Source organism: Hoplias malabaricus, chromosome 2, assembly GCF_029633855.1.
Source record: "Hoplias malabaricus isolate fHopMal1 chromosome 2, fHopMal1.hap1, whole genome shotgun sequence".
NCBI lineage: Eukaryota > Metazoa > Chordata > Actinopteri > Characiformes > Erythrinidae > Hoplias > Hoplias malabaricus.
The window spans coordinates 22,162,404-22,185,208 of record NC_089801.1 but is presented as its reverse complement, the minus strand read 5'-3'; the positions used below and the strand labels follow the sequence as shown (position 1 = coordinate 22,185,208).

At 41.8% G+C, this 22,805-nt stretch overlaps 1 protein-coding gene across 4 annotated transcripts in view; it reads right to left on the bottom strand.

The window, feature by feature from the left end:
- The window catches only part of mcc (MCC regulator of WNT signaling pathway), a 122,206-nt gene that overhangs the window by 54,936 nt on the left and 44,465 nt on the right, over positions 1–22,805 (bottom strand). For all 4 annotated transcript variants that reach the window (XM_066659232.1, XM_066659231.1, XM_066659233.1 and 1 more), the window contains 2 exons: positions 16,316–16,429; positions 5,165–5,307 (listed from right to left, as the gene is read on the bottom strand). In XM_066659232.1, coding sequence (XP_066515329.1) covers positions 5,165–5,307; positions 16,316–16,429 — 257 coding nt within the window. The remainder of the gene's footprint in view (positions 1–5,164; positions 5,308–16,315; positions 16,430–22,805) is intronic.

The following is a 22,805-nucleotide window of genomic DNA, read 5'->3' as shown; positions in this document are numbered from 1 at the left end:
GATGCTGCAACATTGACGAAGTGCTATTGTGGTAGGCCACGTTAATTTTACAGTGTATACACTACACTGTCCACTTTAGGCAGCGTACAAAGTTCCCACACTTTAGACATTCTCTGCCTTTTACGCACATCTTCATTTTCTACCATTGCTTTAGAGAGCAAAATAAATCACGTCACTTAATATTTGAAATGCGCTTCAGTTAGCTATAACAGTCCGTGTAAAACAATGATACCAGAGCTGCGTGGTAGTCTCCACGAACATTTTTAGTAATCGATATATTCGAGCTGCTAGAATAATCGTTTCAGCCCTAGTTCAGGGCAAGACTATTGAAAAAAGCTCTTAAATGTGACCACAAAATAAAAATAAATACATTCAAAATTGAGATCAGTTCCTATATTTATCTCATTTGTAAAACAAATAATTCCATATGTGGTGATTACGTATAATTTGGAAAGCCATGTTTTAGAGAAATAGTAGCTTTAATAGTTATTGTTGTTATTATAAAACTATATGGGAGCTAATGACTATGACAGTGGTCTAAGGTTGTTTTCAAACCAGAAAGTCGAGACCAAGGTTTGTGTTTTTGTTACAATGTATACATTAGATCCGGTAAGTTTTGGTTTCATACTGCAATCTCGCAAGTGCATCCTGTCTTTATCACATAACGAGGACTGCATCTCCCTGTATTTGGCTTTGATTGGTTTTAGAGACTTATGTGAGACACAGTAAACAAGTACATTGCTTATATATGATATGCAGTGTTAACTTATTTGGTTCCTTATTAGCATTTTCAGTTCCACCTTAAATGGCTGAACTCGCTGCACTAGCTGATTAATGCTGTGTCCCAAACCACACTTGACTGCACTTTACTACTGAGACTACTGAGTGTCCTTCTAACAATAATGCAGTATTGTTTTATACACTAATCTTGTGTGCAGTTTGGGATAAAGCAGAATTAATGCAGTGTGGATAATAGTGATTTCAATGTTAGCTTTATTTATATTTACTACGGTAACACACCACATAAAAACCAGAGAGCTAGGTGTTATATATTATTCTCTTTATTGTGTACACCTCTCAATATTAAAACACACAGAACACAGTGGAAAAACTCTATATACCAACTATAATCACTATTGCACTCTTCTCAATGAAGGTGGCATGTTAGGGTTTTGGCAACGGATTTACAGTTAATGAAAGGTTTTTTTTACATGTCTTGTACTAATTTTTGGATTGAACAATCCATCTCAGTCATTTCTACTGCCTCAGCATTGTGAAATTTGCCTGAAAAACATTTGTTCAATTTGATCCAGACCAGGACCATCTCTTTTGGTCGGAACAAATTACAGTCCTTTGGTTCGACTGTGGTCTGAGGCACCTTCCTCACCTGCTGGTTTGGCTTTGACCAAATTGAAAAGTCTAAAGATCTAGACCAAAGAAAATGTGTGAAAGTGTTGGCTCTATTGGGTTTGTTAGGAGGCATGACAGAAGTGGACAGTTAGTGTTCTCCTCCAAGCATGTTGATGATGTTCCAGTGATGAGATATATATATCACATATTGAAGGAAGCATTAATTTAAGAATTAAACTGCACACAGACCAGTGTTATTCTGATTCAAGGCTTTAATTAATTTGAGAACTATGGCAATAATACTCACAATGTGAAAGAAGACTTGTTTTTATCTTCCTTTTTGAATTATTGTAATAACAATTTTATCACTGAGCAAAAATAAACTGATCATTATAGCCATTACTGTTCAGCCCTAACAACTAGTCTCTGAAAGCCAATTAGACCACATTACTCCAATCCTCTGACGAATATGCAGCTCTGCACACATCCACTAGCCATACGCGCTTGTTCACCATGAACCTGGTCATTTCTCTAATGAACAAACCTCCACCTTGACCTGACCACATGTTGCACACATAGGAGGCTTTTCTAATTAAAGTGAAGGAAAATGTCTTGCAGAGTTCAGCTCATTTGCATGCTAATATATGCACATACATGCACAGGAGGAGAGGGAAGGTGGAGCCGCCGTCATCTTCCGCTGAGAAAATGTCACCAAAGCGTGCGGTAAATCTGCTCTTTTCTTCAACAAATGTCTGTTTCTCTGCTGGAGGAAAGCAGCAGGACGACTGTTCGCTGATAATATTTTGCACCTTGTGTTTGCACTGAGCAATCAATAAGAGTGAGGGCCAGAAAAAAACATATGAGAGCAAATGCATTTCAAAATGTGCCATGACACTGCACAACAGCAATGTGAGACTGAAACGTAGCTGAATTTACGTTTGATTTACTGTTTGATTTAATTGGGATGTGATATACCCCTTTTCCACGAGTGAACACAAGTCTTGGGTCGTAATGAAACGCCTGTGTTTTGGTCAAAAACAACAAAGCTCTAACCCCACAGCAGTTTTCTCTCCCTGTCTAAAGAGCCCTGTTCAGAACAGCTATTTTCCTTTAATTGAGAATGAGCCGCTTACTGTTCACGAGCGCACAGCAGTGAGGAGCTGGGTTTTTTTTAGCCATTTTCACTCGGTTTTCTTTCTTCTCCTTTTTTACTCAGTGCTCTTTTTTTTCTCTGTTTAGCGTGGTCTTTGTGCTTTAACATAAAGGATAGTTCAGTGCTGTGATCGGTGTCAGGATTGAGAGAGACTGACAGAGGCGGACGCACACGCTAAAACACAACAAACTTTATTTACAAAAGAATAACAAAACAGATAGACTTTGAAAGAAAGGAAACACGATGACTGAGAGACAAATCACGACGGAGGAAGCGAAACGAGGAACAGCAGAGACAGACTAGACTTGGAAACGAAACGACGTCGTGGAAAACAATGACGAAGAAACAGCGGAGACAGACAGACTTGATAACATGACAGAGGTAACAACAGGGACCGAAACACTGCAATGACCGACAAACGGGAGAGACACAAGGGAACTTAAATACCAGACACAGACAAGATACACCTGGAACAGATAATGAGAGGGCAGGGTAACAAATGAGACACAGGCGAGGAGGTGGAACAAATGCGGGACTAGGGCGGAGACATGGACAACAACAAACAGAGCCATGTGCTAAGAGAGCACATGGCAGGGAAAACAGACATGACAGGACAAGGGCGTGACAAATGGGGAAACTCAGACAAAGAAGGACATTTCTACTATGTCTACATTCTACGTAAAATACATCAGTTTATTTTTATCCCATGTTTTCTGGGTGGTCTTATTTTAAAGTGTTTGCACTGGTAGGTTCCAGAATAAAGTGAACGTCCACTGCACAAATAATGTTTTTCATAACATTACCACTTTAAGACCAAAGACAAGACACTGGGTAGAAATTGCACATATCCTCGCCTACTAATGACACATAGCCCCGCCTACTAACTGCACACAGCCGTGTATAATAAATCCACATAGCACTGCAGCGTTTTGCTCAAATATTAGTAAATAAAATTGTACACATTATTCACTGCATCTGCAACAGTTCCACCCATTACTGTGGGATCAATCTGTGCCAGATGTTGGGATATATGAAATATTATTATAAAAATGAGAGCACATTTTTGTATCACCTTACAGGGCTAACCAAAAGTAACAGTGAATATCAACCAGAACTTGGACATTTTCAAAGGAAGCTAATCATTACACGGACAGTGTTGACAAATTCCACAGTAATGTGGCATAATGCATCTCCATAATGATAAATACTCTTCTACTTGACGCCCCTCGTAGTCTGCACGGCACATTTGGGGGAACCACTTTGCATATGTTCAGGGAAATAATGCACGAACAGAACTGCAAGAAATCTAGAGGCCCTCTGGTGCTGAGTGCAAGTTTTGTCCATTTCATCACGGCCAATTATCTGAGCCCCTGACAAGTCTTTCAGAAGCAGGGCCGCAATGGGACATGGAAACAGTTCCAGTTACAAGAAGCAGATTTTAATAAGGGAGCGGAAATCACCAAAGGTCTTCAACGTGTACCATTTTTATAGGGATTTCGAGTTGAAATTTAGAAACAGAGCAGGCAACAACCCAGTTCTGAAGCTCATTTGGGTGAGCATCTGTAAAGATAAACGTGGCTGTTGTTTGTGATACAGACGGTTGTCTATTCTGATTAAAACATAGAGCTTCAGGCTTTTAGAAGCAGAAAGACCTCCATAACAGTGAGCTAGGGGCAGACTCTACATCTACTCTCCGTCAATACACCCATCCAGGCTGGAGGGAGTGGTTTCTGGATCTCTATGGCCCTCTGCCTGACCACACACAGTGAGCCCCAGGCACGGATTAGTGAGATAATGGGGAATATGTATGAGTGTTTGTGTGTGTGTGTGTGTGTGTGTGTGTGTGTGTGAGAAAGAGAAAGGGACAGTGATGTGGTTGCACGTGTGTCTGACCAGGTGGTGTATGATGTGTGCATTGCTTCTATTATTATTATTATTACTGTCTATGAAGTAAAACCATAGCTCCTTGTTCCTCCACAGGACAAACAAAAGTCCAGTTCCAACTAGAGATGCACCGATCGATCACCCATGGCAGGTATTTCAGTGTAATCTGTGTTAAATGTGTCACCCGACGAGGCGGATGTTTCCCGTCCACCTTAAATGTCATTTAAGGAGGCAGACGTTTGCTGCTTAGTCTCAGTTTTCCTACTGCAACTTTTATATCCACCTTAAGTTTACATTTCTAATGTTGCTGTTATTCCCCAGCCTCTAATCAGAATAAGGTGAATACATGCAAGTGGAAAGTAAGCCATGGAGGACCGTTGACAACCTGTTCCACTATTATTTTGGATAATTAAATATATTGCTGTTTATTTTATTTGGAGGCTTGTGAAAATAAAACCTATATTTAAACCTATATCCTATAACCTAGTGCATATTTCTATGTAGGAAGTTTCCATTAAAAGAAAAATTTAACAAAATGTTTCTGCGTGTTGTCATTTATAATTTTTAGAAAGGAAGAATATCGGCCAATAATCGACCAATAAAATTGCAATCGGTGCAGCTCTAGTTTCCTCTATTGTGTTTATTTGTGTAACATTTCCACTTTTGTGTTTATTTAATTTTGTAAAATAGTGTTGCACGGTTGTTTTTAAGAGAGAATAAAAAAATAAAGTGTGTGTGTGTGTGTGTGTGTGTGTGTGAGAATAAGAGAGACAAGACCTGATTGTAGTTCCCTGCAGCAGGTCTATCTTCTTGTTGAGCTCAGCGATGACGCTGTGCAGTTCCGTGATTCTTTCTTCATAACGTAGGGTCGTCCTTTCTTGAACCTCCTCATGTTCCCTCAGTAGATGAGACTGCTCACACTGCATACACACATACACAAACACAAACACACACATACAGTGTGCAGGAGATTAATATAACAAAAATATACCAAGAATATCCCCCAAGGTGAGATGAACAAATAAAGGCATGCTGGGTATGTAAACACACACCCAAAGCAAGAAGGCATTTCCCATCAGGACACACACACACACACACACACACACACACACACACACGCATATGCATACAGACAGACAATTGCGTATACAAACTAATTCATTCATAAACAGTGCCGGCGCTCTAGGAGGTGAAGCTAAATTTTGAATAATTTACCATGTCGGTTCCTGTTATAGGCTGAGTAATGAAATATATGAGCATACCACACACTTCACTGCAACGTTTGACCACCCACGTCCTCTTCTCCAGCACACACACACACACTGAATATACAGTCTGCCTATAGCAGCCTGTCACACTCTACACTGATTAATGGCAGCATTAACAACAGTGGAATTAGCTATTGAGTGCCTCTGGGATTTAAATTCATCTCGTGTCGACCTGATGGCTAAAACCGCCGGAGATATATCGCACGCTGAGTAAAGGATGAACCACATAGTGTAAAAGAGACATTTTGATTGGAGAGGTTACCTAATGGCCGCTGACGCTGAGAGCCAGATAAACGGACGTCGGGGTCAGTGTCAGTTTCGATTAAAGCTATTCAGGAGATGGATTAAACTCACCAGGTTCCTTCCACTGACTTCCACCAAAGGTCTTAGTAAAAACGGTCAAGGGAAAAATTCTGCACACAATCTAATGTACACAATTTTCCACTTTATTTCCAATTTTCCCACGAGAAGGTGAGACATATTTGGTGTCAGAAGTTTGTTTCTTTAATAAAGTAATTGTTATGTATACAATTGAAATATGTATTTAAACTGGTGCCTATTAGCATCCATTACAAATACAATAGCAGAGTAGCTCAGTGCAATATAAATAAACTAACTTTATTTCACAGAGTACATGTGGGATGAGGGCTAAAATATTGTTCTGTCAACATTTATCTCCATTCCTAATAAAACAAGGAAATACAAGCATTTTAACTTGTGATTAATCATGATAAACCACAGAATTAACTCAATACAATCTTTTGATCTGATCATTATTCCTTTAGCTCCAGATTTAACTGAATAACTTGATTTAGAACTGATTACTGTTCACATGCCTCACAATATAACACAGTTCTCAAAAATTATCTTATCATAAGTGTATAGAAACCTGTACATGCATTATAACTCCAAATGTAATACATTTTATTTGTAATGCGTCTGTGTTCAATCAGTGCGGAGACTGTGTGGTAGCCTGTGGAAGTAGCCATTTTGAGCGTTTACACCTGTGCATTGGTTCATTTACGTTGCTCTGCAAACACTTTTCTGCTGGGCTCCCACGTAGCAACAGTATTTGTCCCTCAACTTCTATATTCCTTCCACCTCACTGTATATTCTGTGACGTCCAAACCCCCTGTGACCTTGCAATAGATTTGCTACCATCTGGCAGTCTTTGTAATGTGGCGAAGAGGAGTCATACATATGTTCATACTTCCAGATTTCTTTGGTTATCCCTCATTAATTTGATCCGTTTTCATCCAACTGCACACCTGTCATAAACGCTGTGGTCCACATGGCCACAATGTGTAGTTATAGGTAGGGAACGCAGCTATATGGTACTTACACCATTCCTACGGATTATATTCAACACAGAAGCATACATTTGCCTTTAGTCACTAGGATGGCGAGGGTGGGTTTAAGATTTGGTGAGCAAAGTTTGCTTATCCTGTATAAATACATCTGCTATTTGTTCTACTGTCAAGAAGAGGTAGAGAAAGAGGTAAAGAAAGTTTCTTTCACTTGTTATAAAAGGTGTTCCTTGCTACTGTCGTCTCAGCGGTGCTCACTTAGGCCTAGGACCCAAACTTCTGTAAAATACCTACTGCCTTTTGCAATAAGCCACCTATGAATAAAATGAGATTGAAATGAATGGAAATGGAAATGAAGTGACATTTCCTGATATGTAGCTCTCACAAAACAGTATTTAACATGTCTCAGACTAACCAGAGGCTTAGCTGCTAATCCAAACATTTGGAATGAAGCTGTTTTTAGCTCATCACCCCAGGTCGGGATAAGGTAACCCAACTGGGCCGAGGAGAACCAGCAGAGCTTGGGATTGCTCTGCCTCAGGGAAGAGCAGAATGTGTGTGTGTGTGTGTGTGAGAGAGAGAGAGAGAGAGAGAGAGAGAGAGAGAGAGAGAGAGAGTGTCTCCTTATGTCCATGACTACAGTAGATTGGTATGTTTTCATGGCCACAGATGAGAGATTCAGAAACAAACATAATACAAATACACGGTCAGTCACTCAGTTCTTTCGGAAATGCTTCATACGCCATGAAATCTCAAACTTACACAATTACAAAGTCTATTTCATTTTTTTCCATATTATTTTTCCCTTATCTTTTCCCCTGCCCTGCAACAAATTATTTTTTTGTCCCTGAATAAACCAGTATATGGTCCATAGGGCAGGTCTCCCACATGGGGGCAGCCATGTTGAAAATAATTTCAGTACAGAGTCTCAGATACAGCCAGGCCACTAGTTGTCAGTATTCTGTTTATGCTGTAACATAAAGAACATATGTCATGTGAGAGTGGGTAGGGGGCAGTTTGAAAACACAGTCATGTACCCAAATAGTGACCTACACCCACTGACACCATTCTATTAATACCTTTATTAATTACAGCTGATGATCTCTTCATACACTTATTAGAATTAATTAGTGTTGTCAACCGATTTAAATATATTGTCACGTTAAACACAGCAGTACTCTGGGGTTAATCATTAATAATCATCAGTTAATATGTTAGTACTTACTTGTAGTTTTGAGTGAGAGATATTACAAATATTTATGTAGAGGGATATGCCTGAAAAACTGGTTAGAGGAAATTTATTCATTCATTCATTATCTGTAAGCGCTTATCCAGTTCAGGGTCGCGGTGGGTCCAGGGCCTACCTGGAATCACTGGGCACAAGGCCGGAATACACCCTGGAGGGAGCACAGGGCAACACACACACTCGCACATTCACTCACACACTCACACCTACGGACACTTTTGAGTCGCCAATCCACCTACCACACAGACACGGAGGAAACCCACGCAGACACAGAGAGAATACACCACACTCCTCACAGACAGTCACCCAGAGCGGGACTCGAACCCACAACCTCCAGGTCCCTGGAGCTGTGTGACTGCGCCCAGTTAAAGGAAATAATATATTTTAAATGTAATATAATATCTACATTTAATAATGTTTAAATTAGAATCTCTTAATTTGTGAGACAAAGTTTCATGGAGATGTTTAGAATCAAAATACACTTGGACACAAATTTAATGGAGAAAATTGAAAGTTTACATTGAAAGTTTCCGGATTAATCATGAGCGTCAACATACTAAAGCTGACAGCACTAATTAGAGCCCGTCCAATGCACCACGGCTGTATCACTCACAAACTAAAGTAAATAAAAGAACAGGAGCCTGTGGTCCCCAATGTGTCATTCAGCAAATAGAGCCACCCACCCATCCATACACACACAAAAGCCTTACTTGTGCACCACGTAAAAGAAACAGTGCACCTTTCTTGGCTGTTCCAGGGACAAACCACAAGAATGCGTTAACTGTTTAAAAAAAATTAGTGCCATTAAAATGTTCTTTGCATTAACACATTTACACATTAACTTTCACCCTAAAACCTTAAAAAAAATCCTTGCTATGTCATTACCTGCTACTTGAACCCAAAAAGGAAATGGGCTGAAGGGAGGACATATAAATTCCCCCTGCTCCAGATTTTAATATTTCACTCCGTGAGCAGCTCGGGGTAATGAGTGTGCTGCTAAAAGCTTGTTCTAAGTCTAAATGGCTGACTTTCAACAGCGTCTGAGCTGGCAACAATGGATGCTTTGTTGTGAGAAAAGCTGGAAAAGATTCAAAAGCTTGTAAGTGTGTGCGGTGATTAAGTGTTCAGTCGAAAAAGAGCTGGAGGCAACACACTCCACTGTGTTCCTCTTAAACTACCTGGACTTCTTATGGAAAGAACCAAGGGGTCGATACACACCTTCCAAGCCCTGCACAACAAGCCTGTGTGGGGAGGTCAAAAGTCAAGGTCATATTTCTTTCCTCTTTCCTCCAGATGCAGCCATGCCTTGTTCAGAATTTGAACTTGGCTTCTTTAGATTGGCACTGGAGTTACTACAAACTATACACCTGCTCGACATTCTTCTTCTGAAATCAATGGTATTCACAGAGATCTGGTCCTCCATTTGCTGCTGAAGCTGCCTATTCTATTCTGAGAAAGGCTTTACATTATGCTTCAGAACGTTACTTAGAGGATCTGACAGGATTTAGCCACTCGAGCATTAGCAAAGTACTGATGCTGATGCTGATTTATAGTGCTCTAGTCAACACCCTTTGAGCACTGAGATGTTTGTAGGCCTGTCATGATAGACACTTTTGCGATTGATATACTGTCCCGAAAAAATGGTGATAATCAATATTATTGTCATTTTAATATAATTTTACACTGATACAAGACAATCACAAAGAGAGTGCCACAGTGGCACAACAGGTGGTGTCACTGTCACACAGCTCCAGGGTCCTGTGGTTGTGGGTTCAAGTACCAACTCTGAGTGAGGAGTTCGGTGTGTTCTCCCTGTGTCTGCGTGGGTTTCCTCCGGGTGCTCCTCCCTTGGGATTCCTCCCAAGGTCAAAAACACACGTTGGTAGGTGGATTGCCTACTCAAATGTGTCCGCTCAGTGATTCCGTGTTGGCTCCAGACCCGCCGCGACCCTGAACTGAACAAGCGGTTACAGACAAGAAATGAATGTATTAATCTCTTTAAAGAGCAATCACATTTTAGCCAAAACGTATTTACTTACAATATTCAGACATTGGAATTGGGATATAATTAATGTTTAAATATGCTAAATAACTTTTTAAATAAATATACATAACAGCTCCAGTGCCAGTGGGGATTCATTCATTCATTCATTCATTATCTGTAAACGCTTTTCCAATTCAGGGGGCGCGGTGGGTCCGGAGCCTACCCGGAATCACTGGGCACAAGGCAGAAACACACCCTGGAAGGCGCGCCAGTCCTTCACAGGGCGACACACACTCACACCTACAGACACTTGAGTCGCCAATCCACCTACCAACAAGTGTTTTTGGACCGTGGGAGTAAACCGGAGCACCTGGAGGAAGCCCACGCAGACACAGGGAGAACACACCACACTCCTCACAGACAGTCACCCGGAGGAAACCCACACAGACACAGGGAGAACACACCACACTCCTCACAGACAGTCACCCGGAGGAAACCCACACAGACACAGGGAGAACACACCACACTCCTCAGAGACAGTCACCCGGAGGAAACCCACGCGGACACAGGGAGAACACACCACACTCCTCACAGACAGTCACCTGGAGGAAACCCATGCAGACACAGGGAGAACACACCACACTCCTCACAGACAGTCACCCGGAGGAAACCCACGCAGACACAGAGAGAACACACCACACTCCTCACAGACAGTCACCCGGAGGAAACCCACGCAGACACAGGAAGAACACACCACACTCCTCACAGACAGTCACCCGGAGGAAACCCCCGCAGACACAGGGAGAACACACCACACTCCTCAGAGACAGTCACCCGGAGCGGGACTTAAACCCACAACCTCCAGGTCCCTGGAGCTGTGTGACTGCGACACTACCTGCTGCACCACACAGCAGTTGTACATCTACTATTTTTAGCTGTGACTTCTGCCCATTTTGTAGCCAACAGTACGTCCATCAGTGTCAAAAACAAAGCCTGTGTGTAAAGGTCAGTGGTCAAGGGAGAGCTTGGATGTCTGACCACTTTAGCAGCTCTATGCAGTGTCGGGGTCTTTATTCTGTCTGAGGGATTGTGTCAGACGCCTGTGGAGAGCTGCTGACCGACAGAGAGATGTGACACAAGCTGAGAAGAGAATGACAGTGGACACCTCAGCTATTAATGATGACTCCACTGACCAGTGCTCGTCTCAGGCTCCAGGGGAAAAGACACAGACGCTCGCAGATGGACTGTGTCACACTGTTGTGGTACGGAGAGGTCCTGTTTTTCTAAAAATGTGAAGACACCCTTCAGAATTAGTGAATTCAGCTAGTCTAGGGGCAGACACAATCAAATGTGTATGTACAGTTCATATAACTCATGAAATAACATGAAATTAAACGTTCTGACTAGTGCTGAGTAGAGAGATATAAAGCCAGAACGTTATAAGGGAGGTTATCTGTGACAATCTGATTGCATCCAGCCATTAGACTCTTACTGAGCCTAAATATGTGTGTTGGATGACTGGTTCTGGCAGAAATTGTTGTTATGCTTCTCCACAGCCCAATGCTGAGGCTTTTAAAATCCCTCTAGCCCACTCTTGGCATTGGGCATGGTGAACTTCCAGACTGTCCCATAATGTTGCCAATGATTTTCAGTAGATATTATACAAAAGACATTAGAATCATCACATTTAAGTGGCCATATTGAACTCATTTTCCACAAGTGAACACAGTTCTGGGCTCTTAGTGAAACATCTGTGACCTGCTTTGGTCAAAATACCACAAAGACCATACAATAAATCAGTCTAAACAGCCCTGTTCAGAACGGGCAGTTTTTGGCACCAGTTCCTTAAAATGATAACGAGCCGCTCGCTGTTCCCTCCGACCCCGAGTGCATAGCAGTGAGAAGCAAGGAGCTCTGGTTTTTAGCCATTTTTGCTCAGTTATCTTGCTGAAATCTTATTTCTCCACAGTCGTGTTTGTTTTGTTCTCTTTAACTTTGTCTTTGCACTCTCAAATTAAACGTGGTTCCAGTGCTGTGCTTGGACAGAGGCGGGACCATTTTAAATCAGCACAGGTAATTTTTTATTTCATATTACATCCATTTTAAATGCCAATATTTCTAAACAGCAGTTTAAAAGATGACCACAGTCCAATCAAAACTTTTGAAATAAAAACCCTAGTCCAAAATATGGAGGGGAAAAAAAAAGCTGCGATACTGGCAGTTGACACCCACCTAATCTAACAAGAAACAGCCTCTTCAAACAGTGCTGCATTTGGATGAGTCACGGTGGGAAAACTGACAGAAATCAGAGCTTTTACAACAATTTAATGGGACTTCAATCACAACGTGTAGCGGCACAATTGCACAAGAACTCAGCCTCCGCATGAAGACTTTTTATAAATGTCAGGCTTTGTTGTTGAGGCCAGTGGAGAACTTGTCTCGAGCACAAGGTACTCTTTCTTTTTTATTATTTATTTATTTTTTAAACCAAGCTTAAGCGTTTATAACATGTGCCAACTCAAGCCTACCGCACATGAATTTGCAGCTTGTTCATATTCAGCTTTACAGTGCTACAGTGTCCGTGTGTGTGTGTGTGTGTGTGTGTGTGTGTGTGTGTGTGTGTGTATGACTATATATATGGGCTTGAGAAGGGTCAGGCACTCAACCCCTGAACAGTCAATATCGGCTACGTCTGGTGCATTCCTAATGACCTCTGTCTGTCTGGACAACGAAAGACATGTTTATTAAGTCCCACACAAAATCTCTCAGAGATCACTCACAGCTTTTTTTTCTCCATTCAGCAATGATCTCCTGGTGGACGGGAACATCCAGTGAAGTGGTGAGCATGGAAAATCAGGGGTGGTCTGATATGGGAATTGTGGACTGATACCGATATCAGATTTAATTTCTATATGTACCCATATTCATTTATTTAATAATTCGATTCAATTATTATAATTCTTTATTTGTATAGAGTTCCAAAATCAAATTACAGGTCATCAAGACCTGTAGCTCAGCGCCACCCAAACAGTGCTTGGTATGGTCATTTTCCACTGGAGCTGTGTTCAGTCCCAAACAAATCCTGCCATTTCAATTAATGACTGGGATTCTGACATCACCAGATACATTTTGTGGGGTGGGGGAGGGGCAGTGTCAGCAGAAAATAAACCAGGTACCAAACAGTGAGTAGAGCCGAGTCGAGTAATGTAGGTACCATGCAGTGGAAAAGTGTCTATAGTGTACCCATGGGCAAGACTTCTTATGTTGACTGCAATAATCTGCGCTGACCACAGCGATTGTTCACATGTTATCTAGCATTCCCAGTAATATGTCTTGGTTGCAAACCACAGATGGGTTAAATGCAGAGGCAGGTATATTGTACAGTAGAAATAAAAGCAAGTTTGCATTAAATAAAATGTCTGACTGCAGCAGTGAGTAATGACAGTCAAATGGTTAATTATCATTTATGGCAATCAACCATTAGATAAACACTGAAATCTCAACTCATCTCAAATAAGCGATCAGTCAAAGTCAAAGTGGAGCAGGTTTACAAATCACACACACACACACACACACACAGCCGGTTGACCGAGCCTCTCATATCCACTACAGAGACTGGAAAGAGACGGTTGTGTTGGCATGGTTACTGAGCTTTTCCCAGGCTTCCTAGACATATGGAGTGGACAGTATGGATAGGCTTTAAGCTTGTACCTGCTCTGGATAAACAAGCAGTAAAACAAATTTTGGTGGAATACGACAAGTAATACTGTCTGATAGCGAAATGAAGACACAGCTGACCCATGACCCACTCACCCACTCACAACCTTAAAAAAAAGAGTCACCAGACTTTCATCTTGCTGCTTTTTTCAGTGATGTGCAGCCGTGGTGTGATATAAATTCAGAATCTTATAATTTTTAAAAATTTATTTATTGTTACACTTACATAGCGCCTTTCTAAATACCCAATGACGCTTTACAATCTGCACTGCTCAGAACGCTCAGTCCACACACACACACTGGCAAGAACGCCAAACGTGCACAGCGAACTCTCAACCAGGAACGAACGCCCACCCAGATGGGACTTGAACCCAAGATCCCAGCGCTGGGAGGCGACCGTGCTCACCACCAAGCCACCGTGCCACCAACATCTCCATTTACTTTGCCTAAAGACATTAAACCAAAGTGTCATGGCGTCTAAAGCTGGTTCTTTTACACTGAAGTTGACAAAACCGCTCCATGAGACTTTGCCTGTCCAGTGATGTGACTATTACCCATGTGCACATTGGAATGATGATTAATTGTGCAGTCCTAGCAGTGTGAATGCTCTTTCGCCTTCTGTAATAGTACTGGATTTTTCCTGAAACACTCAAGAAACACTTTCAGTTTGGTGACTGCTGTAATATTCCCCTATTCATTTAAGATTTTGCATTGTGTTCAGTTGTTCCTTTGGTTCACTTTTCTCCTTTTTAAACATTTAATCACATCTACATCACAACATTAAAACAACTAATAGCCCCCTGTGTCTTACACTCACTGTATCTCAAGGTCACATAATGAGGCAAGAGTCAACGTGAAGACTACATTTCCCATGGTGCCAGGCAGACAGCTGTTAGGATCTGTAGAAGACTAAGGCGAAGACATCTGTCCGGCCTCTGGTGGATTGGGAGGCGCTGAGTGTTAGATTCAGGATTTTGCAGGAGAGCTGCACAGTGTGATGAGCGCAGATCTCAGCTCAGATGACAGTGTGTGACATATGCACGCATTCACTGCGGACTAACAGGTTGGCTGCATGCCAGCCCACACACACACACACACACACACACACACACACACACACACAAATTGCAGACACACAAACAATACACCCCACATAGAAATGCTAACACAAGCAGAAACAGAGAAAACTCATTGCCGGGTTCCGGCGTCACCTTTCCTGAACGTGTCCAAAGCTGTTTGCTCTAAAATGAACGTGTTAGGGGCAAAGCTACTGTATTTTCATAAACTGAGGCTATGCTGAGTGTGGAAAAACAGTAATCAATACCAGACACACTGGAATCATTTCTCAGCTCAGTATTAATGCTCGATTACACATAAAGGCAATGTTCACCTTTTTTTTAAATAATATTCTGAGGATGTTTCCTCACCATTTGCTGCTGTCCAGTCTATTCTCACACTGGAAAACATCCTAATGTGTTTACAAAGAACCAGTGTCAGTAATTGGTTTAAAAAAAAAAAAAAAACAACAAAAATAAAACAAAAGGTCTCTCTCTCTCTCTCTCTGTTCACAGGTGGATAATATTGACTCAATGTTTCTGTTTTGAAGGTGGAACCGACTCTAATTTCGGGGGAGCGCTAACTGCATGAAAGCAAACGCAGACCAAAAGTGCTAGAAAACAAAACAACTCAAGTTACAAATGAGCTTTTGTGGTAATTCTAACAGTGAATAAAAAGTTACAGAGAATGTAAACAATGTTTTTCCTCAAACAAACTGCTTCACCTTAAAAAGACAAAGAACAGAGGTTCCACAGAATCATTGATGTTGTCTTTAGCTACTTCTGTCTTTACTGGAATTCGGTGAAGCTGCTTTGTGACAACATCAGTTGTAAAAAGCACTATACAAATAATGTGATTTTGATTTATTATTTCGTTTTTAAATAGTTTCAGCTTTTCTAAAAATAGGCATTAAGTAAATGGTTCAGATGCAAAAATGCTCTGATGGAGGCTCCCAATTTGTGCATTAGTTCACTTCATCCCCGGCCATGCCTCAGCTATCCGAGGCTAGAAGTCAGCCTCGCTCATCAACGAGTGTGATGCCAGCCAGTGCCAGCATGTGTTCGCTCACAGATCTGGGCAGTCAGACTTCTGCTGTAAGTATTGCTACTCTGGGCTCAACACAGCAGAAACTGGATTATGTAACTCCCCTCCCTCTTGAGTTCAGGGCAGTGTCATAAAAGTGAATTTCTCAGCAACTGTAGGGGGAGCCTAAGAGTAAAATACTAAATCTTACCTAGTGTTCTTTTAACATTAAGAAGCATTTAGTTTTCCTACGATGAGACTGCTGTGTATGTTTTGATCTTAGAGCTTAAATCGCTTAAAAAGAATAATAACCAAAAGCTTTCTGACCTGGGCTTTGGCCAGCCTTTTCTCCAAAGCATCCCGCTCTCGCTCGGTCTGCAGCAGCCGCTTGTTGAGGTCCACCACGTCGCCCTTCAGAGACGCCAGAGCGGCCAAATGTAGCTAGGGAGAGAGAGGGAAAACGAGGGTGTAAGTGCACATATGTATTTATATATCCAAGCTAATATGTATCCTCCAAACTGGTGGTCCACATCACTAATCCAACATCATTACTTGACCACACCAATGCCCTTGTGGCTGACTGCAATCAATTCCTCAGAGAGCAATCAAATCTAGTGTCAAGCCTTTCCAGTTGAGTACAGGCCGTTACTGACACACTCCCATTATTATTCTATGCATCAGGAGTAACGTATGGTCATCTCCGACACGTCCCATAGGTGTTATACATACAATCCTGGAAAAGTCAGAGACATTCGTTTATGAAATGGGTCTGAAAGGACGTGTAGCATTTGAGAAAACATTACTGTGAAAAAGTATATTAGACACAAAAAAGTAAATGTGTACAAGACCCAGAAAACAGCACTGATCTGAGATGTCCAGCTGAGACAAGGTTTTATGGCAGCGGTTCCCAAATGTTTTGCTTTCAAACTCCACAAGAGCTCTTATAAACTTTGAAATTCACACAAAAACAAAACAAAATAAAGTGGTAAATCACCTTTGGAGTGGAATTATTACAAGTGACATATATGTTGTATTTGTTTGTATTGCCGTGGCCCCTCTGCAATAACCCTGCACCCCTCCCTTAGTGGAAGAGCCAAGATTTGAAGAGATCTAAAGAGATTTGAAGAGCTGCCGACTTCTAAGACTGAACTTAGCATCTTTGCAGATCCCTTTGAGAAACTGAAAGGGAGCAGCTGTGTTAAAGGAAATGGGGGGGGGGGGGGGGGCGCAGTCAGTAATGGATTTCTGACAATATCAGGATATATTTGTCCTGCAAATGTATGAAAACAAACAAAAATACACACACACACACACACACACAGGGTTGTGCAGTAGTGTTTCAGCATGTGGCACACGCAGGCTCTCCACTCCAGTGGGCCGCTGAGATTTCACACATGAGCTCCCATACAGCTGTCTGACTGCTGCGCACATACACATACATACACACACACACACACACACACACACACACACACACGTTGTCATGCATATTCCCTCCAGCAATTAATCACTATTTCGGCACACTGCTGATTAAAACTAAATCCAACTGTCAGTTTTGCTTGCAAAAGCTCACCAGATGAAGACTCAGGTACTAGGTATGTCTGTGTGTGTGTGTGTATATATATATATATATATATATGTGTGTTTGTGTGTAGAGAGAAAGAGCTAAACAGACACCCCGAGGCTTTAGCAGAATGAGCCAACCAACACTGGCACCAACAGCCACACAAACAAAACTCCCTTTGGAGAAAACACCATTTTCCCACACTGCTCGAGTCTGGCAGGTCTCAGTGCTCTTTAAGAACACGAGTGGAGCCGAGGCTGAATCCTCCCCAAGTTCATAGACACTCTTTGTCATTTATACATCCAGCTACTTTAAAATGCAGGCACTGTAACTACGCACTGCCAACAGAGTGAGGGGTCTGGAAGGCCACTGAGGCCAGTGCCAAACATGGGGCAGTGGGGTGGAGCTAAATCTATGCTCTCTGGAGTGAAGGATATCCATTCTATACCTATGGGATGAGTGGGAGTGGTGTTTGTGAACCAGAACCTGAACCAATCACCCAACATCAGCTCCTGGTTTCAGTGAGGTTTGTTGTTGCTATCTGTCAATACCCTTCATTTTAGAAATCTGTCAGAAATGCCGGACGATCAAGTGTCTATAATTGTTTAACCATTGTTTACATAGTATTATGGCTGAAAAAACGCATCTGGTTCTCTGTGAAATACATTGTCTTTCTCTTGTTGATTTCACAATTGCTGCTTTGCTATTATATTTTAAAATAATTAATAAATAATAATGTACTAACAGGTTTAAATATATATATATTTTTTTTTCTGTGTTCTATTTGTCGTAAAAAACGAATACAAATGGCAGAAATTAAACGAAACTTTATTATTTATATATTATCCCCGCTACACAAAATTCATTAAATGATAATGAGCCACAGTTCTCCGCCACCTGAGCGCACAGCAGTGAAGAGTACAGCAGTCTTTTCTCCTCTGTTCTTGTCCACGTTTTGCGCATTCACATAATCACGAGTTCAGCGCTGTGATTGGAGAAACTCAGACAAAGAGGTGGGACGACTCTAAAGTCCCTTCACTCTACAAAAGACTCAGCAGAAAATCAGAATGACTCATTTTGTCCCATATTCTGGATGTCACAGACCACAAACAATCCACTAGATGGTCTTGTTTCACAGTGTGTGTGTTCGTAGGCTCCAAGTCACCAATTTAATGTACAAAATATACTAGAAAATGTGAGTCTTATATAAATCATAGTAAAATATCTCCTCTTCTGTTTACAAACCCAAACATGACTCTGAACAGTCAAGATCCATTGACTCAATGAGCTACGATGGATTCATTAATCTCAATTAGATCAGGCTTGTAATATATCCAGCTATAAAGGCTATTTATGTCCAGCATTTACCAGAATCGCTCTGTCTGTCTCTCCCTCTCCCTCTCTCTCAAATGTCAGGAAAACATTATTTTTATCGCTGTGATGAAGATGGGAAATGACTTGAGCTAGCGACAGCCAGGCAATTAGCGCGTGCTCAAACGAGAGCAGCCTCTGACCCCCATTAAAATGGCCCTGTCGCATCCAGGACGAGATTTGATGAAGACAGGACACGTCCATTTCCACCAGACGTAAATGAGAGTGCTTGAATTTGCTTAACCCCGTCTATATAAGTGGTGGGGGAGGGGTGGAATTGGATTGGAATGGAGCCGAAGGTGGGACCCAGGCATGTGCTGAATGAATGAATGAACGACTGAAGGAACAAATAAACCAATGTTGGACACTTCCATTTGCTGTCACTTCACCCTTGATTCGTCAGAGATTGAGTGTAATCAGAATGCATAGGAAAGATCTGCAGGAATATTAGCATATAGTGGTTGTGTAGGAGACGGAGATATACAGAAGATCAAAGTCACCTTGTTATCAACATCAGAGCGACTGAAGCTTGAATACAAGCAAGACCCTGTGGCTAAATGTAACCCTTCAGGCTTGATGCAAAATAGAGTCTATACCTGGGCTATAATAATCTCCTCGCCCGTTAATCACATGATTTCTCAGCGCTGATGTCTGGGTTATTTTTGATATGCAAAGGCCGTAACCACCTCCATGACACAGCAAACACGTGAACAGAAATACAAGTCACATTTTCATGATTTTTTGGGAAGAAAAACTCAAGAAAACAAGCCTTGTGCACACACACATACATATATATATATATATATATAAGACCCTTTATTTATTTTTTTAATAGCTTCAAGAGCACTAAGGATATTGTGTTTGAATATAACATTCAAATATTTAATGTGGATATTAAGGACATTAAATATTGGTAGTACAACGTTACCAAACTCTGTTACGCATTAAATACTGGCCTGAATCTGACCCGGAACCTGATATTTTGTCAGGTCCACTCAGACTCAGGTCAGGTAGTGGACCTCAATCAATGTCCACTTCAAGTGTGCGAGTGGGTGTGTGCACTTCTGCAGCTGTAGACTCCGTCACTTATCTCACAGGAAAAATTATATTAGCGCTCCATAATGCACTTCCATTATCTATTTAGAGTCATAGAGGGAGAGGGAGGGGCAAGAGTGTATAGATGTGTGTGTATTTTCATGTGTGTGTGTGTGTGTGTGTGTATGTACACTTTTGAGAGATTGAGACTGTGTGATTTTACAGATGTTCAGGCACTTCACCATACTCTAGGGGTCTTGCTCTCAGACACAGGGCAATCATCTGTCTGAACACACACACACACACACACACACACACACACACACACAGGCTCTCTCTCCATCTCCACCAATGTCAAGAGCCATACATCACATACAGTGCCTCCCACCCACAGTGACAGTAAAAGCACACTCATCCACTACGACCATAAACAACTACCGCTTACACACACTTAGCATCGTCAGCTGCTGCAACACACACTATTTACAAAAACAGAGGGACGAGAAAACAGTCCTGCCTGTTTAGAAACACTGATTTACACCTGGGCTCTAACGCAGACATGGTTGAGAATATATAGTTGTGCAGGCACTAAGCCCATGCATTGATCAGACCAGGGTTTTTTAACCACTGGGCCATGAACCGCAAGCTGTGGAGCCCTCTCTGGTGGTCCTCGGGTCAATACTGAGCGGGAGCCTGTTGTCAGGAGTGGGCCATCGATGACACTGTCATAAAAACCAACGATATAATAATGGACTCCATAATAATCTGATATATCTGGTTAAAAGTGTAATGAGTTTTATACACATACAGAAAATCCAATACTCACTGAGTGGAAATACAAAAGTGTTCCATCAACACTAGGACCTCCTCCATCTTCCATCAACACTGATCTCAACGGGGATGTGACTATGGCTGAATGAATAATAGATTTTACTATAAAGCAAATATCCAAAATGCAGGAGCTGCAGTTTTTATTCTCGCCTACATTAAGGACAATGTCGGAAAAAAGCTGTGAAATTTAACTCAATAAACAATTAACCCAACAGCCCAAGCAAAAGCTCACAGAAGCCCCTTTCACACATGCACAGTTATCCAGAAATGTTCCATAGTTTACCCAGAGGAACTGCATGTGTCAACACAAACACCCACAGCATTTGTCCCGGACTTTATCTAAACGTTATCCTCCAAACACCCTAGTGGAGACTCCAGGTAAAGCTGAATGAGCGCATATATGAATGGAGCCGCTAATGTCCCGGAGTATCTCCTGCATGCACTTCACATGCACTGCTCCCTATGCATTTCACTCTGTGAGAATCTCCCACTAAGTGCTACACCTGTGAAAGAACCTCTGAAGTTTCTCCAGACCTCATATGTGAAGCGGGAACTCAAAAAACTACTCACAAAAATAATATGTTTAAATCACTGTTTCAATATTAGTCTGAAAATCCACCATTTGACATTTTCCCCAAGGCTTAGCCTTAGACATGAGGCATGACATAAAGCACCACAGCACATCTGGATAATCTGATTGGCTGAGGCCCAGAAAATGCTTCTTATTTGCATAAGTTGAAATAATTTTTTTTTTCATTGCTGCAGGTCCAACAACGCCCCACCCCCACCCTCCCCAAACACACACACACACACACACACTCCCCTCACCTAATACTCCCACACCAACTGAAATGCAAGCTGTAGATCATGTAACACACTGGGAGTGGGAGTAGAACTCAAGTGTTGTTGTTCACACCTGTGTCTGTAACTGTGTTTGCACTCCGCATGCTGACCAGAACACGGCCATCGTTCTAAAAAACCAACAACTACTTCCTCTGTTATTAAAAGGTTCTGTGGTAATGTGTTTCCTCAGCAGCTTTATGTGTGTGTGTGTGTGTGTGTCCTTCTCACTCAGACCTCCTGTGGACTCCATTCTGTCTCCTTCGATTCATCCACCTACGTCCACATATCTGTACAGCAATCCTCACTTAAACCTTAAAAATCGAGATTTTGATTTTAGATCTGTGCCCTTCCAACTGCTCTGAGGAGCTTCTGTGAAATTCTGTTCTGAAATTTTATTTTGTGGGCACAGATGCTTCAGTGATTTCCAGGAGAGCAAATAGGGCACATGTGCAGTTCTCTTATGGCCCACGTTTGGCTTTGAATAGCAGTGATGACTCAGGGAGAGGCTGGCTGCCTCAGCTCAGCCAAAACTCCACCTTATATGGGCCAGATGTCAGGTGTGTGGAAAAAATCTGGGTCAGATTTACAGTTGGCTCATGTCTGTCCCACACAACACATGCCAGTGCCATAACTGAGCCGTAAGTGCCAAAAGTCAGACAGATTTGACCCAAATGTGCCTGCTATCTGGGTCTGAGCAGGCTCCGGACCCACTTCTACTCTGATCAGGATGAAGACGTTCCAGGACAAGAATGAATTCATGAATTCAATGCACATTTGCTTATAATAAGAGAGTTACATTATGACAACTACAATCTAAGCAGCTTCAAAAAGAAGCACAGTACATGGGCAGCAAACTGTTCATCTCAGACTTCTGAAAAAAACAAAAAAAAAACTTAAACTAAGAGGTGTCTGCAGACATTTGGATACTTTCAGTTGTGCAATAGATAGCCACATTACGTCAGAGACAAATGCAGGGGGTATTTTGGGTCAGAGTATCGAGGCTGCGTGACTCCTTAACCAAATATTGATTACAGCGATGTCTCAAGAGAAAAGAAAACCCACGAAGAAAAATAAAACTGGCCGCTTAGGTTAACTGTTCTCTGAGGGTCTTCAAAAAAAACGCAGACATGAGCAGACACCTTTCTCACCTCCTGAGCCACAAAAAACAGTTTG